The sequence below is a fragment of the Sinocyclocheilus anshuiensis genome, unplaced genomic scaffold, assembly GCF_001515605.1.
Source record: "Sinocyclocheilus anshuiensis isolate Anshui unplaced genomic scaffold, SAMN03320099.WGS_v1.1 scaffold537, whole genome shotgun sequence".
In the NCBI taxonomy this organism is placed as follows: domain Eukaryota; kingdom Metazoa; phylum Chordata; class Actinopteri; order Cypriniformes; family Cyprinidae; genus Sinocyclocheilus; species Sinocyclocheilus anshuiensis.
Window position 1 is genome coordinate 512,631 of NW_015539854.1, and position 21,689 is coordinate 534,319.

General features: G+C 40.9%; 1 protein-coding gene across 1 annotated transcript in view; it reads right to left on the reverse strand.

Moving 5' to 3' along the window:
* LOC107684783 (parathyroid hormone/parathyroid hormone-related peptide receptor-like) overlaps positions 1-21,689 on the reverse strand; it is a 31,430-nt gene that overhangs the window by 1,505 nt on the left and 8,236 nt on the right. Inside the window, exons 2-12 of the mRNA XM_016481140.1 lie at positions 15,730-15,835; positions 14,846-14,956; positions 4,742-4,863; positions 4,163-4,257; positions 3,556-3,709; positions 3,296-3,449; positions 3,093-3,153; positions 1,645-1,711; positions 1,351-1,445; positions 1,130-1,271; positions 580-621 (exon numbers count right to left, since the gene is read on the reverse strand). Coding sequence (XP_016336626.1) covers positions 580-621; positions 1,130-1,271; positions 1,351-1,445; positions 1,645-1,711; positions 3,093-3,153; positions 3,296-3,449; positions 3,556-3,709; positions 4,163-4,257; positions 4,742-4,863; positions 14,846-14,956; positions 15,730-15,835 — 1,149 coding nt within the window. The remainder of the gene's footprint in view (positions 1-579; positions 622-1,129; positions 1,272-1,350; positions 1,446-1,644; positions 1,712-3,092; positions 3,154-3,295; positions 3,450-3,555; positions 3,710-4,162; positions 4,258-4,741; positions 4,864-14,845; positions 14,957-15,729; positions 15,836-21,689) is intronic.

Here is a 21,689-nt window from a genome sequence, read left to right on the forward strand (position 1 = left end):
AATAAAACATTGCTCTGTTTATTTGAGCTCCCCAACCAGCCCAAAACAGCAACATTAGCTAAAGGCATTATTCTTACAATTACATTCTGTCCTAAATTACACTCTGCATCTTTAAAGGATCATTTCACTTCCAGGATAAAAAGTTCCTGATTATTTACTCATCCCCATGTCATCCAAGATGTTCATGTCTGTCTTTCTTCAGTTGAAAATAAATTATTTTATTTTATTTTTTTTAGAAAATGACTGATCGCTTCACTAGATAAGACCCTTATATCTCGGCTGGGAAGGTGTAGAGCCTTTTGAAACTGCATTGAAACCACTATATGGAGAAAACATCCTGGAATGTTTTCCTCAAAAAAACCTAATTTCTTTTCGACTGAAGAAAGAAAGACATGAACATCTTGGATGACATGCGGGGTGAGTAAATTATTAGGAAACTTTTATTCTGGAAGTGAACTAATCATTTAAACATGCATTTTTCAAAGAAAGCTCATCGAACTGTTCAAGTTCACACCATCAAGTCACACTGGGTAAATACAGTAAGTACACATGTATAAATCTAAAGTGTGAAACACTCACCTCCCCATTGCAGAAGCAGTAAATAAATGCCACAAAGAAACCCTGTGGAAATGAAATGAAAAATTCCAATGAAATCATAACCAGAAAAATCATGCAATTTTTCAGGGCAGCAACCATGTATGATGCTTCATGTTCCCTAACTAAATTAAAGCAACATGAAAAGCTCCATTGACAAGTCATTTGTATGTTTAAAAGCTGTATCTGTTAATTTTATTTTAAGAACCTTAGTTACCATGAACTACAGTAACAATAAAAAGTTGTATTTTATTGACTAATGTAAACAATATTAATAAAAACCATAGGCAATTAATTGTTCACTGTTAGTTAATGTCAGTTAATGCATGTAAAGTGTAACCCTGTCATCTTAATTCATCAATTCTTATTGAAAATTAATCAATTAATTAAACTTCTGTGGAAAGTGTAAATCATTGTCACTGTGAACATAACTGCAGACTGCCCTTGGGGGAAACTTGCCAGGTCAAAGGAGACGCCTGACCCCAGATGAGTGGATCTGATTTTTTTATTTATTTTTTTGGAAAATAGACTATACCTGTGAAGAGTTGAAGAGCATCTCATAATGCATCTGAATCTGCCACAGCAGACCTGTGACCTCAGTGTATGGAAGAGCCATGAACAGCATGTAATGAACTCCAAACAGTGGCATCAACACCAGGGTTGACTTCAGCAGTTTCCTACACAGCAAACAAATCACTACAAATCACATGTGTGTTTACATGCGTAAACGCGTGCGCGTTTGAAGTAATTTATAACCTGTACTGCTGTCTAGGGTCTAGTTTTCCAGTGTTTGTTTCCCACAACTTAGAGGCCAGAACCCTGATGATATTGAGGAAGAGAAAGAAGTTTACCTAGATAAATAAAACACACAAAAATAAGTGACTTTTCAGTAGGGATTTTCCGATAGGAAGCGTTTATTGTTTATAAAATATGGATAATATATTTTCCATTTTATAAAGTACATATTTTTGTTATTGCATAGGATATATTTAATTGAAAGATTTGAATTATTATTAGTATTAATTAGAGGAAAAATATATATTTTCTTACAACAATGGCTGCCAGGATAGGTACTTGATAGATCCATTTGAGATTGCCGGCACTTATATCCCAGCACCTAGAGATAAAGATTCAATGCTTTAGAAAGCACTCTCAATCATCTATTATCTTTATTTTACTGTGTTGTAATGTGAAATGAATATTTAATTATTTAAAACTTTTTTTACACTGGGACACTCATTACACAGTTCAGTTTTTCTTGAGTATTTTCCTCACACATCCTCTATAAAAAGTCCAGAGCAAATTACCTACTTTTTCAACAAACTCAATGGTTCTTTGAGAAATCTAATCCCTTCCGAACGCAAATGTCTGTGACTGAGGATATTTTATCGCAGCACTCCTCCATGTGTGTTTTTTTGACTACACTGATCTACCATTTGCACATTAATATTGCGGCACCTGGACAGCATCCAACAAAAAAGTAATATAAAACAATTCTGGTAACCATTTACAATTAGGTTAGGTTTATTAATAAGGTTTATTAACATTAGTTAATGCATTGCATAACATGAACTAACAATTAATAATATATTTTTACAGCATTTATTAACCTTTGTTAATATTAGTTAATAAAATTATATTAATGTTATTAGTTATTAGTTCACAGAGCATTAACTAATAGTAAAAGATACAACTTTTGTATAACTATTGTTTATGTTAACTAATATAGATAACTAATTTTAACAAATGAAACCTCATTGTAAAGTGTTACCAAAATTCTTAACTCAGAAAAGCCTTATTTGTGTTAATATGGTGGAAATTACTAGACACCCAGGCTTTAATCTTACCTAAACAATGTAGGCCCATAAGAAACAAAATAATGAAGAACCACTTGGAATGAGTATAATACAACGCTGCGTATCATCAGCATATAAATTATATGAAATATTGTTTTTACAAACAAAATGTAAATTAAAGGAAACATATACAGTGAAAATAAAATTGATCCAAGAATAGAACCCTGCAGCACACTGCTGCTTAATATAAATGATGAATAAATACATTAATAAAAACACGAACTACTTAAACAACTGCTTGACCGCACCATAAATATCTTGACTTCACAGGTTCAGCCAGAGACTATTTTTAGAAAGGCCAACATTAGGTCTTGCCTGGAATTTGCTAAAAACTAAACCTAACCGTGACAAAACCTAAACCTTTTGGAAAAAAGTTTTGTGGTTTGATGGGACCTATTTGGCCTAAAAGTGCAAGTTAAAGCCAAACAAAGTTCAACACCCAGAAGATAATACATTTATTCTCCAAACTGCATGTTTTATGTAGGGTTGTGGGGATGTTAGGGCCAATCCCAGAGTCTCGGGCCGAAGGCAGGGAACTTAGGAGATCATATTCCAAGGTGTTAACATTTAGAGCTTTAACAGAAACCTTTGCATGTAGGCACTGCATGCATGTGTGCCACTTGTTTGTGTGTGTAAACCTACTGTGTGTCTGCCAGAGACACCCGGGCACTGACCCATATGGATACAAACACTGCAGGTATTCCTATGTAAGAGGAAGCAAGAGAGACTGAAGCAGGATGTTAAAGGAGAATACTATCTACATTTTGCACCCTCAATGCCATAATGTATTGCTCTACAAAATGTTACTATCATATGCTAACTTCAAATCAAAAGTGACAACTCACCCCAGCCTATGATTGTTAAAGCCCACAGACAGTTTTTATCAGACAGGAAGGCCATGAAGATCAGACTATGCAAATACAGACCCTCCACCAGGATCCAATAATGATTGGTTGCCAAGAGATACAGGAAGAGGGTCACAACAAACTTGCAGCCCACCTGTTAGCACACAGAACAATAAAACCAATGTTGGGTTCTGCAGACACTTTGTGTTATTTATGTACAGTATTTATGTATTCATTTGCAAATGTGTTTTTGTGAGTACCATGTAGGGTCTTTGTCCAATGGCCCCATATTCTAGTTTGCCTTCATCTATGACAGCATAAAGAACGGCGTCTTTCACAAATATACTGATTGCGCGGCATATGAATGAGGTGAAGAGGTGGATGTGGATGTAGTTACGTGTGCAATGGAGACGTCTATAGAAACAAAGAAACAGAGAAAGGAGAATAATCAAACTGACTTTAATTTCATTGTCTCATACTGTAAGTCACATGACAATGCAGATGTAGTACATCCAGATTGCTTTCATTATGAATTGTAACTTGTTTTAAGTGCAATTAATTGAACTTATGGGTGTTTTTGACCCACTTAAAGTATGACTTAAGTACATCTTTATATGTAATTTTACAATTACTTGATTCTTGTTATTAATTACTAGTGTGAACTGAATGAAAAGTTTTGGTTCTGCATGGGTAAATTACAACTATTCCATGCTTTCTCAGTGAGCAGAGGACCTGCTGACTGTCTGATCAGATCATAGCAAAGATATCTCATAAGTCTGTATCTGAACACATGGATATCATATTCAATGCTACTCTTACATTAAAAACTTGATATTTATCTTGTCTAAATGTTAATTTTGCACTTACTTAAAATAGCAAAGGATAAAGACAGCCACCAGTAATGCCACCAGTGATATGGAGTATCCAATAGTGTACATGCGATAAAGTCGCTCAAAGACCTCCTAAATAAACACAGCAAAATAGTACACATATTATTGAACGTATGTACATGTGACTGTAAATGCCTGTACATTTTAGTCCATGCTCTTATTTTATATCTTTTGGACAAATAAAATTAAATAAAAAATATTATATACATTTTTTTGTGTTGCTATGCTGATGTTTCTGTGTGGTTGCTATTGGTGGTTGGTGACTGAAACATGTAAAAAGAGTACATATCAAACTATCTATGATACTCTGGTCTAAAGAAATGGTTCAGGTGCCTCTTTCAATTTAATCTATTGAATTTTGAATATTAACCACTTTGTTTCAATTTTGTTTAGCCATCTACCAGGTGATGTCAATTAACTGACTCTGCCAATGAGTTACATTCTTAAATTTATATAGTATGAATATGTGCAATATATAGTATAATATGAGCAATAGAAATGTAATGCATGCCATAAATTGGATAATAGCTGCCTATGAGTTATGAAAAATACACACCTCCTGATCGCTGTGGTTAGTGTGTAGGTAGGTGGTGCATTCTGTGTAGTTAGCCCATGTCCGGTTTATAGTGGATACCTGCTCCCAGTTACCTGATGCATCACAGTGGCGATATGCGTATCCTAAAATGCACATAAAACTGTAATGCTAAATACTTAAGTATATAGTGTGGCAGCATACACTTAAATATGTGACAGAATTCACATACAGTGCTTGATATGTTTCCCCTTTAAGGATGTTTAGTTGCCTGTGGTGGGGGGTTTCCACCACAGTTCATAAAAGCAATAGCCAGTTCACAGCTTTTCATCCAATTTTAATGTTGTCTGTGTTCATTTAATCGCACAAATACCTACATGTAGTGACCCCGATACTCTTGGACGTTTCCAGAGTTTTTTGTTGTTGTGGTTTGACAAGATAAAGGCCAGCGCAGGTGCTCTTAAGTTACCAGAGTTTTGGGAACAGCAAGCCATGGCATGGTTCCCCTTCAGGAACTCGAGCTGCGTCGGAAAACGCTTTGGGAACGCCTTCAGCGTGACCACGCTCTGAAACACATGTAAAATCAGTCCAATGGAAGGGCGAGACGTCACAGGCGGGGGACGTAGAGACCAGGAAGCTATAAAAGCACATGCGGTGTAACCGGCGTCAGCTTTCTGTCATTAAGCAAGCGCTCTGTGTGTGTGTGTCAGTCGCTATTTGTTGTGAGTCTTATTTAGTGTTGTTTGTCCACTCATAAGCTCCATTATGTCAAGCTTCAGCCAAGAAGAAGCATTTGGGCGAGAGCAGGCAGCGTTCAGGCTGTGTGTTCCTCCCTGCCCGTGCTATATTTCGGGTGGGGACACACACAGTTTGTATGTTGTCTGCTTGGGAGTGAAGCACGCAGAGTCAGTTCTCAAGGGAGCTGACTGCCCGCATTGCGAGCATTTGTTACTGCGTATGATTTGCTCTCAGAAGGCTCTCTTTGAGGAGGGAGCCTTCACCAGCGTTCCTCGGAGCGGCGGTACCCGGCACCCTCTCTGGGATCGGAATCCCGCGCTGCGGTTCTTCCTCCCGTGGAGAAGGCTCGACGCTCCGCCTGTCTTCCTCCGAGGAGGTTGATGTGGAGGGCGTCGATGAGCTCGCCAGTTGCACAAGCACCAGTTTCACAAGCATATTATGTCTAATATTATAATGAGCAGCATTACTGGGGAGCGGAGCTCGCGCAGTCAGCTCTCGGGGGGCTGATTGTGCTTTTCCCACTGCAAAACGCTCCGCTCTCGCCGGGCATGCTCCAAGGAGTGTGTCCGTGCCTGTGATCTTGCGGTTCCGGTCCCGCTGCTGCTGAGGCATGGCGGCGATTGAGATCGCAGGGATCGCACATGATCTGGCGAACGGGTTGGAAACGGGCTCTCCCTATTTCCACCCACATTCCCTAGATCTAGCGCTCTCTCTCGGGGTTCGGAAGCCTGCGCTGCGGCTTCTTCCCCCTCTGAGTGAGAGCTCGCTGCTGCTGCAGCTATCTTTCTCCGAGGAGATTGATATTGTTTGTGTGACCGAGCTGCTTGCGCGCTGCCGCTCGCATTACATCATTTTCGGTTTTGATATGAATCTTATCACACAAGACCGTGTTTACTTGTCTGGTTGTTTGGGTGCATTTTATTCTGAGGAATTAAAATTAAGTATTTCTTCTGACTATGAGAAGTTAGATAAACAGGAGCTCTTGGAAAATAAATAAATACAATTTTCCTCCGAGGAGGTTGAGGTGCTCAACGGGCTGCTGGGCGGGAGCAGCCCCAACCAACCATGTTCCAGCTCCTCATGTAGGGAGCGTCACTTCTCGTACTCCTCAGAATTTAGAGTCAGAGTGACGCTCCCGGGCCGAAGGCTTCTAGCGGAAAGCGGATCTGCGGACCGTCATTCTCGCTCAATAGTCTTCGACTAAAACGTCCTGACGCCTAGGGCCCAGGACTTCTGAGGGCCGACCCCCTCTGGGGAAGAGCAGTGTACACCTCATTATGAGATCGATCTGCCAACCCTGCCACCTACGGTGCTTCAGGGCACATTGCTTCTCTCAGTCACCGCCCAGAAACGTAGCGTTATTAAGAGGCTCGCTACCTCTTCGGAGGTTTCTAGAGCAGCTAGTTCGGCCGTTCCCTGCCGGTCCGCCGCTTCAGGGCACCGACCTAGCCACTCTAAGTGCACCAGAGGCCAGTCTCGAGAGACTGGTTCCCTTAGTAGGTCACCTGGTGGCGTGGGAGCCGCTGCCAAGCGTGTCTCATTGGGTCCTGCCCCGAGCAGGCTCTGGTTCTATCAGTCTAGTCTTCCTAGGAGATGACGCGGGTCTGAGGACTGTTGTTTTCAATAGGGGACTTCAGCTATGAGAGTCCTGATGCTATGGCTCAGGACCTCGGAAGGCAGGCCCCTCTGGGGAAGAGAGGTTGCTAGTTCGGCCGTTCCCTGCCGGTCCGCCGCTTCAGGGCACCGACCTAGCCACTCTAAGTGCACCAGAGGCCAGTCTCGAGAGACTGGTTCCCTTAGTAGGTTACCTGGTGGTGTGGGAGCCCCTGCCAAGCGTGTCTCATTGGGTCCTGCCCCGAGCAGTCTCTGGTTCAGTCTAGTTTATTCTTCCTAGAAGATGACGCGGGTCTGAGGACCGCCGTTTTCAATAGAAGACTTCAGCTAAGAGAGTCCTGGTGCCATGACTCAGGACTTCGGAGGGCAGGCCCCTCTGGGGAAGAGCGGTGTACACCTCATCATACAGTGCCCGTCTCTCCTCAGTGCCCTCATGAGATCGATCTGCCAACCCTGCCCCCACGGTGCTTCAGGTCGCAACGGTCTCCGGTGAGCGCTTCTCTCAGTCTCCACCCGGAAACGTAGCGGTACCGGGAGGCTCGCTACCTCTTCAGAGGTCTCTAGAGCAGCTAATTCGGCCGGCCCCTGCCGGTCCAGTTCTGCCAACCCTGCCACCTATGGTGTTTCAGGGCGCAGCGGTCTCTGGAGAGCGCTTCTCTCAGTCACTGCCACGGAAACGTAGCGGTACTAAGAGGCTCGCTACCTCTTCAGAGGTTTCTAGAGCAGCTAGTTTGGCCGTCCCCTGCCGGTTTGCCGCTTCAGGGCACCGACCTAGCCGCTTTGGTTACACCAGAGGTCAGTCTCGAGAGTGTGTCTCGCCCTTCCATTGAACTGATTTTACATGTGATTCAGAGCATGGTCACGCTGAAGGCGTTCCCAAAGCGTTTTCCGATGCAGCGTCTCGTTCCTTCGCGGAACCATGGTTACATTCGTAACCTGGAGACGTTTGCACAGGCAGAGGCACAGTTCATGCTGCGAGACATCACTGCAAATGACACAAAGTATTACTACGTAGTAGCTTTGCTCAGCAGCTCCACAGCATCGCAAGTGGTAACCCTGTTAAATGAGCCCCCTGAGAGGGACAAGTATGGCACTCTTAAAACATATTTATTGGGAAATTTTGGATTGACTGAATTGCGTGCGAGGCAGCTTCTTTCGTTACCAGGACTGGGTGATGCAAAGCCCTCTAAGCTTATGGACCACATGCTGACATTGTTCGGTGACCATAAGCCCTGCTTTATATTCAAAGAGCTGTTCCTTTGGCAAATGACAGAACAAGTCTGCATGGCTTTGACCAGCATGACAATCTAGGACTTACGAGAGCTGGCTAAGATGGCCGACAGTCTTTTCTAACAGATTCTTTATTAACAGTCTTTATTAAAGGGGTCATATGATGCAATTTCAATTTTTCCTTTCTCTTTGGAGTGTTACAAGCTCTGTAAAGATCTGTAAAGTTGCAAAGACTAAAGTCTCAAATCCAAAGAGATATTCTTTATAAAAGTTAAGAGTCAACCACGCCTACCTAAAACGGCTCATTCTAACACGCCCCCACATGTCTACGTCACGATATGGGAAGATTTACATAACGCAGCCCAAATGTTCACGCAAAGAAAGAAGGCGTAACTTTTATTCTCACTGTAGTATTGTTGACAATAATGTACAGTATGTGGAAAATAATGTGTTTTTTGAACCTTAAACCGCATAAACACATTTCATTACACCAAATACACCAAATAATGTTCTTTTAAGCAGCATCATATGACCCCTTTAAAACAGAGTTTTGTTTTACCAACATCTTTCAACGCCTCCATCAACCCACTGGTGGGTGCAGCAAATCAAACTGCACAAGCGCCACATGGTGAAACGACTCTGGATGAGATGCTTTTATAATGATCACTTTGGGGACAGGGCCAAGAAGTGTTGCTTACCATGTACTTTCTGTGGTAGAATTACCACAGGGGTCAGTAGTCTGTGAATGCTGTGGACACTGGCCATACTGGTTGCCTTCACTTCATTACTGACAATATCGGGGTGAAATTTCCTCTGTGATACTGGGGCCCAGGTGAGCGTACTGATGGTGACTCCACTCGACATGTGTTCTGAATATAAGAACCCCTTACCGGAGGCTGCTAAAGGCAGCCAAATCCCAACATACGGTAAGCGCCAAGTTAAGTTGTGTTTTAATGGACGGCGTTTCACTTGGGATTTTGTTGTAGCTAAGTTGGCTCTTCCTTTGCTGGGTGCTGATTTTCTTTGTGTAATTGGTTTGTTGGTAGATGCACAAAACTGCCACTTAGTCAATGCGAAAGATTTCAGTTCTTTTCCATGTATGCTCAGCGTCTTTTCAACTACAAACTTGTCAAATTCTTCAGAGTCTAGTTGCGAGTTTTTGCAAATGCTTGTGAGTTTTCTGACAACTCAGTCAACTTTCTCCATGGCAACAAAGAAACATGGTGTGGAACATCATATTTCTACTACAGGTCTGCCTGTGTATGCTCACGCTTGCTGTCTTGACTTTAAAATTTGTTGATATTAGCTGTTGCTAAAGCTAAGTTTGCATACATGGGAGAATTAGGTATTGTACAATGCTCAAATAGTCCTTGGGCTTCTCCCTTGCACATGGTGCCTAAGTTGGATTGCAGTTAAGGTCCGTGTGGCGATTATCACAGATTCAATGATGCCACAATTCCTGTTCGCTACCTTGTTCTGCATGTTCAAGATTTCTCAGCGTGGCTAGCTGGCAAAGCCCTTTTCTCCAAAGTTTACTTTGTGCGAGGTTACCAACAAGTGCCAGTCCACACAGGCGGTATTCCAAAAACTGCTGTTGTCACCCCTTTTGGATTATTTGAGTTCATGCGAATGCTGTTTGGCAGCCATGTTGGTGCATCCGCTTCCAGATGTTCCAATTGCTCTCACTAAAGATTTTTCTGATTTCGCGGTTGGGGCTGTCCCCTGACATACAGCACCATTGTGCTACGGGCGTCCCGAGTTCGAATCCCGGCGTGTGGACCTTTCCCGATCCCACCCCACCTCTCTCTCCCACTTTACTTCCTGTCATTAAACTGTCCTATCTAAATAAAGGCAAAAATGCTAAAAATCAATGTTTAAAAAAATGGACTAGCGTGGGCTTTAAAAAGATGTGAGATCGTGGTCCGTTTCATGCATTGCCTGTCAAAAAGCGAAAATGCAGAGTCACGTTAAGGCACCGCTGGTGCGTTTTGAGGTACTGGAACGTAATTTCGATCATGTAATCTTGTTGGTCCTCTTCCTCTGTCTCGGGGGGACGCTCACCTGCTCACACTGGTGGATCGGACTACTAGGTGGCCAGAAGTTGTGCCCTTTTTCTCAACATCAACTGGGGACATTGCACGTGCTTTTATTGGCACCTGGAGTGCCAGATCTGACAGGAATGACTGGCTCACTTTGATGTTGCTGGGACTTCAGATGGCCCCTAAGGAGGATTTACTGGCTTGCTCAGCAGAGCTTGTTTATGGGCAGACACTTAGGGTGCATGGTGACTTTGTTCCTGGTATCAAAACTCCATGGTCTGGATCAGAACACAATCCCACTCTGCTATGCCATGACTCCACTTTCGTTCCAGTGCCCACCTCTTAGCATGGACTTAACAAGGCTTGGGGTCCCAATGATCTGTCTTCTGCAAAATTTGTGTTCGTTCGACATGATGCACACAGAGAGCCATTGAAACTGCCATATTATGGGCCATTCCGGGTTCTGGAGTCCACGGATAAAACATTTGTAATTGATGTCGGTGGGAGGTCAGAATGTGTCTCAATTGAACACCTTAAACCAGCTCACAGAAACCTGTATCAGCCAACTGAGGTGGCCGTGGCACCTACCTCTGTCAACAAATCTGGCCAGTTTGTCGCTCAAGCTTTTCCTGGTAATAGCCTGTGGCAGGTGACACGTACAAGAGTGGTATGCAGAATTTGTGCCCCTGATGAACTGGATATGTAGATGTGTGAATTCTGGGAGGGTGTTGGTGCTAGTGTGGCGGCATACACTTGGGGACTGTTTACACCCTGGTCACTTCATGCATTTTCTCTGATCGGATAGCTATCTGATTGTGAAAAGACCAGGTGAAAATTCCCTCCGAAATGCTTTATTTTATTTTAATATAAATCCGACTGCTCAAACCACAGGAGGTGCTCTGGGCCGCATTCCAGATGAAACTGGACATGTGTAAATGCATTGGTTGTTGAAACCACATATTTAAATTGTATTCCTTACAAAAATTAATAAAATAAATGTGTGAGAGCTTGTTATAGTCTATATGACATGTTGTAGGCAGATATGACGGCGCTAATACAACGTGCATCAATGCGGATGTGTAGCTGAGTATGTCTTCAGCAAGCCGACGTGCAAACTGCTGCAAACACACAATCTCAACACACAATCACTCAACACAGACGGTCAACACACAATCATCTTCAGTAAAAGTAGTAAGTAGAAAATAAAAAAGTAGAAGAAAAGTTGACAGTCACCCGTCAGCCAATGTCGGGCTGTCGGCGAGCATCTGTCGGGCTTGTTTTTTTGGTGTTCCACACGTCGGCACTCGCCGGTCTCACATCTGTGCCAGTTTTGCTTGATAAATTATATTCAAAATGGCAAGCAAGTGCTGATTTGTTTACATTTAGTATATCTGTGTATATGTCGTACATCCATTTTTCATTTTCTCCTTTTAAAGGATGAATATATAATATTGATAGATGCTAATATAGACAGCTAATTCCTCTCACGCAGGCACAGAACACACTGTTAATTTGCAGTAGGCTGTAGTCTGAGCTGTGTGTTCAAGTGCAGATTTTTTATCCAGATGCTGCCGAAGCGAGAGGAAACACACGACTGCTTTTGTCACCACTAGTTCTTTGAAGTCGGCTTGGTGTGTCCCAGCCTTTACAAAAAAAGAAAGTATACTAACACTAATTAGTATACTAATAAAAATTAGAGCATGAACTTTCAGTCTACTTTTTATGTACTTACATATCAGATATATACAAATTTATAATTTTATACTACATTTATACTACTGTATAAATGTATACTACAGTACATTTGGCTTGTACTGACATAGAGAAAAGTCAAAGAATATTTGGCCATTGCTTGAACTTATCTTTGGATCTGGATCACATGTATCAAACTCTGCTCCTGGAGGGCCACTGTCCTGCAGAGTGTAGCTCCAACCAGCTCCAAAATAACTTCCTGGAAGTTTCTAGTAATCCTGAAGATCTTGATTAGTTGGCTCAGGTGTGTTTAATTAGCATTGGCGCTAAACTCTGCAGGACTTCCAGGACCTGGGTTTGACACCCTTGATCTAGATATACTTAAGAAAAGTATAATTAAATATTCTAAGTATACTTGGCTTGTAGTTGTGTTTGCTCTTTTGATATAGCAGCTTATTACATACTTTTTCAAATATTGACAGCTTGGAGATACAGTAGTATTCCAGCATGATTTATATAGTATTTGATAAACTTACTTGTTAAAGTTTATAAAAGTCAGCTTTGCAGTAATAGTAACAAGTCAGCTTTGCAGTGAATAGTAACTATTAATAGTAATAGTAATAGTAAAAAAAATGCAATGAAGGGAAAAAGCTAGGTTCAAGTCAACTTAAATGAATGGATTATATCAAGTATAAAAATAATACCTAAATAGGAACCTAGTATAATTAAAGTGCAAATATATTATATAAACACTCAGCCATTAGTAACACATTGTCACATTCTCTTTTGGTTTCTCTTCCTGTGTTTAGTTTAGTTTCTGTGTTTGTTGTTCGCTTGGTTTCTTTCGCTAGTTTGTTTCTATGGTTACTGATTGATTATGTTCACCTGTTCCTTGTTGATTTTCTCATTATCTTGTGAATTTATACCCTCAGTTTCTTCAATTCAGTCCAGTATTGTCTTTGTGTCAAAATCTTGTTTACTTTGCCTGTAATCTCTCTCTGTGTTTATCCTAGTAGCATTTTGGGTTTTTTGTGTCAGTAAAGAAGAAAGCTGCATTTAGATTCACATCTCTTCTACTTGCCTTACTCGCAATGTGACAGAATACCAGACCTGGAAAGGAGATGATCTAGCAGCTGTCCACCTCCTCCTCTTCCTCACCCAGGATGATCACTCCCTTGATGACCATACCACATATTGTTTTGGAACATGCCCATCAATCAGTTGTGGCCTAATGGATAGAAAATTGGACTTGTAACCCAAAGGTCGTGGGTTTGAGTCTCCGGTCCGGCAGGAATTGTAGGTGGGGGGAGTGAATAACCAGTGCTCTCTTCACCTTCAATACCATGACTGAGGTTGACTTTTGAGCACGGCACCGAACCCCCAACTGCTCCCCGGGCGCTGCAGCATTGGCTGCCCACTGCTCTGGGTGTGTGTTCACTGCTGTGTGTGTGTGTGCACTTGGATGGGTTAAATGCAGAGCATAAATTGAGTATGAGACACCATACTTGGCCACACGTCACTTCACTTCAAAAACACTTCCTTGTCAGTTTGTTAATTTCATTTTATTACACTGGATTTCATGAACAGTTAAAAACCAATATCCCTTTTCCTTTTGATGGTACTCGAGGGAAATGTATAGATTTTTTTCTTTCACCATGGATGAAGTGGAGGAGGGCTTTGATTGCAACTCACCCACCACAGACCTAGAGCTCACACTCACCACTGACATCTTGCCAGTGGAGATGTTCGTCATGGAGCTAGAAGCGGAGGACATGTTTGTCCCAGACCCTGAACCTGTTGCCATATCTGTCTCAGAGCTAGAGCCAGCAGCCATGTCTGGCCCAGAGGGAGCACTAATCCAGTTTGACATCCTGAAGTGGAGTCCTACCTATGTCCTCACCCTCGAAGCTCTTCCTTCTCTTCTGGTCCTGTCCGCCTGTCCTGTCTGGAAACTTTCCTCCCCTTCCAGCCTCCAAGCTCCTTCATCTCCGCTGGTTCCATCCAGCCTTCAAGCTCCTGCATCCCAACCATGGAGGCCATACCATGTTTCCGTGTCCTGACCATGGAGGTCATGCAAAACCTAGTCATTCTCACTGGTCCTGTTCAGTTGCTTGGCTCCTCCCCTTCTGCTGGCTACATCCCGCTTCATGGCTCCGGTGTCACCCTGGGTTTTCATCTCCTTGTTTCCGCCTGGGTCTCTAACTCTCCCAGCTTCACCTCGCTCAATTGATCGCCTTGTTAACCTCGATCCACAGCGAAATCTCCACCCTGGCTCCTCCATCCATCAGCTCCAATGTGAGTTCTTCTTCCACCGGCTTTTTCAGTGAGTCCTCCTCCTCAGGTCCCTCCATAAAATTCACCCGAGGGTCCTGGCACTCTCTCCCACTCTTTTGGTGTAGTTTTTGCTTACACTGCCAGGTGGCACTTAGCGGGTGCCTAGTGAGGGTAAATATCACATTTTGTTTACTTAAAAATTTTTCTATAAACTGAAATGTGGGCCCATTTAGTTCCAAGTACTGAAATTATACTACTATTATAAAGTATACTACTAGTACAGCGGTGGTGAACTCCGGTCCTGGAGAGCCGCAGCCCTGCAGAGTACAGCTCCAACCCTAATTAAAACTCACCTACTAGTACATTATTTATTTATTTAGTTTTGTATACTTACTGAATAAAGTATATTTTAAGTTTACTTAATAAAATAAATTTGAAATATACTTCTTTTTTCTAAGGGTTCATAGGTTCATTTTCTTGAAACTGGAGAAATTACATACTTCAGGTTTAATTTCATTTTGTTCAGGGGGGTTTAGCAGACCTTTGTGGTTGAAGTCATAGATGTACTCAGGACAGAGAACTGCAACCGTCTGATTGGGCTTCCCCATGAGCCAGCAAATTATCCCATCCCATTCAGGAACACAGTGATCCTCTGACAATATACACAAATATCATTTTTTACCAAAAGTATAACATGAAATACTGTACATCTATATTTAATTAAAACATGCATTCAATGTATTCTCCAACAAAATGTTTGAAGGTGACAAGTCAAATTAATATACTGGACATATACTGTAGTAACCCAAAAGTAAATCCGGTATATTTTTAATATAACCCAAAAGCAGTGTATCTGCATTCATCACACAATTAGGCAATTCCATATCCTGCTATAAAGTGACTCATCACTATGAATAACAAAGGAACCTGAGCTCAAATCAATATTTCTTATCTTAAAATCTTCATATAAACAGGGCCACAGTCTAATTTGCCATAATCATAGATCTCGCTGTCTTCAGGAAATTGGATCTGTGGGGTTAGGAAGATACCATCTTTTGATTGCTTCAGTATAGTTGTCCATTTGTCGCAACAACTCTTGTTAGCTTTATATTATGCCAAATTACACATTTAATTTAATTAGATAGAGATGGTAGATAGAGTAGATATCAGCATATATGAGTCATATGGGATTTTTTTCTCCTCTTCTATCGTCTATCAAGTGAAAATCATAAGTGTGATTGGCTTTAAAAGTAATTGCATGCTTCTCCTCAACAGGCCCTATAATTTGAAAGGCTATACTTAGGGTTAGGGGTGTTTCTGACATTGTATAACAGTCATTTACTCACACAATAAATACATGCACACTTCTCACTGAAGCAATTTTACAATTAAGTGCACAAATCAAGCCGAAATACACTATAATACCTCTGACACCATCTAACTGTGCACGGATGCTTCTCTCACACCTCGCTCGTGCATCAATCAGAAGAAAGATCTGTTCATCTCTGGTGATGACATCATCAGAATCAATCTGTAAGAACAGCAACATAGAAAGAGAGAACATTACTCTCTCCCTTTCACATTTTTTTCACTTTACACAATTCTAGACACCATGATGAATACCAACAGCACAGTATCATCATAATCATCATATCTTGATTCTGAAAGATAGTGGTAATTTTTTTTCTTAATGTCATTGTGCAATTTCTACATGGTAGATAAAATTATATTTCTAAATGCATGTGCATTTCTATTTTTTTTTTTTATTTAGGCACTTTCATTTATGTCCCATGGTGTGGTTTTCTTTTTGTAATCCCCAAAACAAGTGCATTTAACTGTACTGAATGTGCACTTGTAGTGTTCTTAAAATCTTTAAAATGTAAAAAAAAAAAAAAAAAAACTTTAATTGCAGATAATATAATATTAATTCAATAAATGTCACACTTTATTATCCACTTTAGTCCAATTTGTAATAATGTGAAATTAAAAGTTTTGCTTTAAAGTACATTTTAAATTGGTTTTTAAATAATCATTTGTCATGCTTTCATGACGTACACTTATTTTGCTAATATACTAAAGTATAAAATACTTGATTTGTATTACATTTAAAGTTAACATATTTTAAATATTTAAAGTTAAAGTTTTTAAAGTTATGTTTGTCAGTAGATACTCAAGGGATATAAATGTCACATAAAAAAAACTTTAATAATTTTTTTAAATGCCTTTTATGTTTTATTGTTTTTATTGTCCCTGAAATTCTTTCAAGACTTTCAAACTTAAACTATTAAAATACATAATAAAAATCTATTTCACATGTTTAAATATATATCTCAACAAAGAATGCAATAATATACATAAACTTAGAAAAAAAATGGTTGTTTTACCATTTAATCTACACATGTGAGATTACAAAAGACTAACAACAGCCTCCCTTAGTTTCCATGCATATGGTTTGTGGTTTTCCACAATCTCATCTTAAATCATTGACATATCATCCATCTATCACTATCTGGCGCACCTTCTTTTAGGCTCATGCGCTGTCTTTCGGTGTTGTGAAATATTTGCACAGTCCTGTGGTATGTGACGAGCTCTCTTCAGCCTTCAGGATGAGAGAGCATATCCAACCTTATACACACCCCACACCCATGGCCATCCCTCACCACTGTCCCACATCCCACTGGGTCCTCACGAGTAGAGAAACACAGAAGCATTTGTGCCCTGAATACATTCACAACCACCAAACAAAACTTCAAGCTCACACACTGACCATGAGAAGAAAGAAAGAAAGAAAGAAAGAAAGAAAGAAAGAAAGAAAGAAAGAAAGAAAAAGGTGCTAAACAAATTATAATTTAAGTCGCCATGAAATCAAAAATGACCCTGTTTGTTTTCTTACTGAAAAAGAAATCCAAATCCAATTGGTCTCTATATGACTTGTTTATATAGAGTTTATGCTTTGCACCAAATTGTCCGGCCACTTAGACAAACAATAGAATATCATCCCTCAACAAGCCACATGATTTCAGGAATTGTTCACAGCACAGTTGTAGCACAATTGGGAAAGAGTTACTGGCCAAAAATTAATCATTTGGGTTTGTTCAGATCTCTAACCCTTAATTTGAGCAATAGTAACAGTAATGCTTGCATTTAATTATAATTAATATATTGATACTACTTGTAAAATGACATTGTGAATGTATTTCTAAAATCTTATTTGTTTGTTTTTGTTTTGTGATAGCATCACAAAAATTTCAAATTAAAAATGCAATTCTAAAATGCTTTAATATTTCATACACACACACACACACACACACACACACAGATAACATTATAATCAAGGCCGGATTTACGCATAGGCATTCTAGGCACGTGCCTCTGCTTGCTCGTCCAGGGGGGGCCCCAAACACAATGAAGAGATATATAATATTTTTGTTATACTATGGGATATCTACAGCAGTAAAAGAACCAAAACCCCAGAAGACATTGAGCAAATAAATATAACAAACAATAGGGTAAAATTGACAACCTATTTCCATGTCTTCAACCTTTTTATGTACGGAAATCACGCTTTCTTTCTCCCGTTCTCTCTCTCTCTCTCACACACGCACGCACACACATAGACACGCACTCGCGCACACACGCGGATAAGCGGACAGAAGCTTGTCATCAGCGCTGCGGGCCTGCGGCTGCCCCGCGAATTTATTATCAATAAAAGAGTTTCTGAAAGCAGCTGAAAAGCTACATGACATTTCTCAGTAGCGAGGTTCTTGAAGCAGTTCAAAGATTGGCTATTAGAAGACGCTGCTGCTGAATACTGCTGAGAGACGCACAGACGCAACTATTCACACGCACTTAATCTCTCCCTCTCTCTCTCGCTCTCTCTCTCTCTAATAACTGCGTTAGACTGCATTAATAACTGCGTTGGCCTGCATATCAATGGCTCAAGCCTCTGTTATTAGCTCTAAAATGACGTCATTATTAGAGAAATAATGCACTCCCGAAGTGGTTTATGTGGCCACGTCGCCGCGCCTATTACTGGAATGAAATGCGATTAGTTTGAATTCTCAAACAAATTAAGAACCTACATTCGATTTTTATTGACTGAACGCAAGCGCGTATCGCGATAGAAAACACTGTAACGGTTTCCACTGATTAAGAAAAATGTGTTTTGCCTATGTCACGAAAAGAGGTAAATCCGGCCCTGATTATAATCACAGCATCATCATTACAGTTCTCATTAGTCATTAAGGGACTAAAACTGCAAAAAGTCAATTAACCATCTGTCTCGTTTGATTTGTGTTTTTTTACCACTGGAAGACATAGGCATTAATGAACCACACTCTCACACAATCGAATGCCATTGATTCGTAATAATTGGTTTGCGTGACTGCCCAGTGTTAAAACAATTGTAAGGATGTCATCTGATAGATAAAAGTGAATGTTTATTTCATTACACATTTAATTCATGTTTGAAGAGGGTTATTCTGTTTCAGTAGTCCAGAAGTAAACGTTTGAACTTGCCGAATAAAAGACATCTGCATAATTCTGAAGATATTTCACTAGGATGTTCAAACACCTGTCTTCTCCAGTGAAGGTTCAATTAGTGGCATGGCAGTGTGCTTGATCAATAGTGCTTCTCGGGGTCATGTTAATACCGTTTCTAAATTGTCTGTTTATCGAGCGTTCATCTCTCTCTGACAGACTCATTTTCTGCTTCATTGAACATGTATATGCATACGCCAGTAATTCTCTCTGAGGTTGACAGGACAAACAAAGAGACACTTTCATTTCCTCAATAGCCAGACATATGCACAACCCTGAAAAAATTATACATTTCTTTGCGCCCAATCTAAATTTCAGAACAACACTTTTTTGTAAGAATTGAGCTTCCACCAGGGTCGCCGCTAGTGAGGTGAAAGGTGGTGACGATTATGGGGGCCCGCGGCTGTGGGGGAGGGGGTTCGCGTCGTCACGAAAGCTTATCAGTTGCACGTTTTAAGCCTTGCCAATTTAAACATTAAAAACAATTTAAAGCAGTCAAACACAAGACGCGTAAAAACTCGTGCGTCTGTGCGTTCACGGAGAGCCGCGCAAACACCGAACCGAGCTCTCCTTCGCTTCCTCCCGCGCCTGGACGAACAAATACACCTCGCCAGTTTAAACATACAAACACAAAAAAGACATGAAAAGCTTAATTCAGCACCCGCGCTCTGTGTTCTGAGAGCCGCGTCTCACAGCCCTTGAACACCGAATTGAGCTTTGCCTTTGCATCGTCTTGCTCTTGAAACGACAATACATACAAAATTATGTCACAATAAGTCTTTGCGAGTATCCTCGAAAAAATTGTCGGTTATGTCTTAAGTGAAAGTAAACAGTTGAGAAAAAAAACGAATGTGTATCATTATATTGGATGTATTGTCTCTTAAAGTGACTGCGCCTATAATTTACTAGCTGATGTTGGTGTCCTTAATGTTAATCCAAGAAATTAAATGGGAGAAAATCACTCACTGCTCTTTAATGAATTACTTTGTAGTTTTAACAATAACTAATCTATATTTAATGTATACAGTGAAGACTATGCAATACTTTTTTACATTTGATTATTCAGTATCTGTACCATTGCCGATCCTAGACTTCTGGGGGCCCTACGCAAAACTATTTCGGGGTGAGTGGGTGGGGGGTATGAGTGGTTATGAACGAATGAATGAAATGCATTTGTCCGTGTTTCACTGTCTCGAATCGCTCTCGCGGAAAGCGCTTGAGAAACAGGCTGTGTCAGAAATCGCCCCCTATACCCTTAAATAGGGCACTATTTGAGGGGACAGACATTTTTATTGGTGTCCGAAACCAGGCCTCAGTATGCGTTCTTGTCTGTACTTGTGTTCTCATGGACTTGTGAAACGTCATCAGTCGTCGCCCAAATACTGTTCCAATTCAAAGTTCACATCTAGCCAAGTACAGTTCAAATCCCCGGATGTGTTCTTGCTCCGTCCCTTTTATCAAGGATGCATCCAGAGGTTACTTGTGCGAACTTGAGGCAGCCAGGTATCCCAGAATGCTTTTCGCATCAACCAGCGAGCGTTAATGGCGGAGGAGAAAACCTGCATAATTTTCAAAATATTACTGTTATTGTGTCATGAAATGCAGTTCTAAGAGTATTTCAGGCGAGAATGTAGTTGTTTAAGGGTGCGTTCACACCTGTCTCTTTGTTTCGGAACCTGGCGCGTTTCCCCCCTTAGCTCGGTTCGTTTGGGCATATGTGAACTCGCAAATCGCGCCCGGATCCGCTCCAAAACAATCGGTCCGAGATCGCCTGAACGAGGTGGTCTCGGCTCGATTGAAAACGAACTCTGGAGCGGTTCGGTTGTAGTGAGAAAGCAATCCAATCTAACGGACCAACGAACCAGGCTATATCACAATGTATAATGGGTAATTACGTAAGTCCCGTGAAAAGCATTAGCTTTGTTGTTAAGCTAATACTTCAAAATTAACCATGTGAATGTCTGTGGGTGAGCGCGTCTTCGCCCATTCAAAATAAAAAAAGCGCACTTTTTCATTTTATAATGCCTTCTTATTGCTCTTCTTCCTAGTAGGTGCATTTTAAAAATGTTTTCCCGATGAATCCTGGACTCCTGCTCAAAATGATAAATTAATATAAAGACAGCTACAAAAAAAAGGAAGAAGCTGTTCCATCCTGACGGATGACAACCATGACAGCTAAGTGGAATCCCGGAAAATAAACCGTGGAACTTTGACCAATGAGAGAACAGTTTACTTGCGCGTGACTTTGGTCCGTTTAAAAACTTTGCCATGTGAAAGCGAACCGCACCAAGAATAAAAAGCAACATTGTAATAATTTTAATCCCTGTTTCGGAACAAAGCAATCGATCTACAGGTGTGAAAGCACCCTAAAACTCAAATCTGCGGTTCATTTATAAAGATAGCGACTATTTACAAAATTTGCTCCGGCGATTTCGGAGACGAGAACTCCACGCGATCACTGAGCACTCAGTGCTCATGCATCCGCTGAGAGCACTCTCACCTCGGCTAGTCCTTCTGACATTTGCCGCTGGCTCTGATGTCTCAGTAGTGGTTAAACATGAGATAGAATTCATTTTGGGTAAATCTAACTGGCAATCTTTGGTCTCATGAATCTATTATTTCTTCCAGGTCATATTGTTTTGGCTGAGCACAAAGTTATGTTTCATAAATTATTTATCAATCGTAATACAGCAGGGACTTGTTGCATACATTTGACTGAATTATTTGCTTTTGTCTTATTTCCCATTACATAAGTCTCTTATACTTTATAGCAGTGGTCGCCAACCCGTCGATCGCGATCGACTGGTAGATCTTTATCACTGTCCCAGTAGATCCCGAAAAAAAAA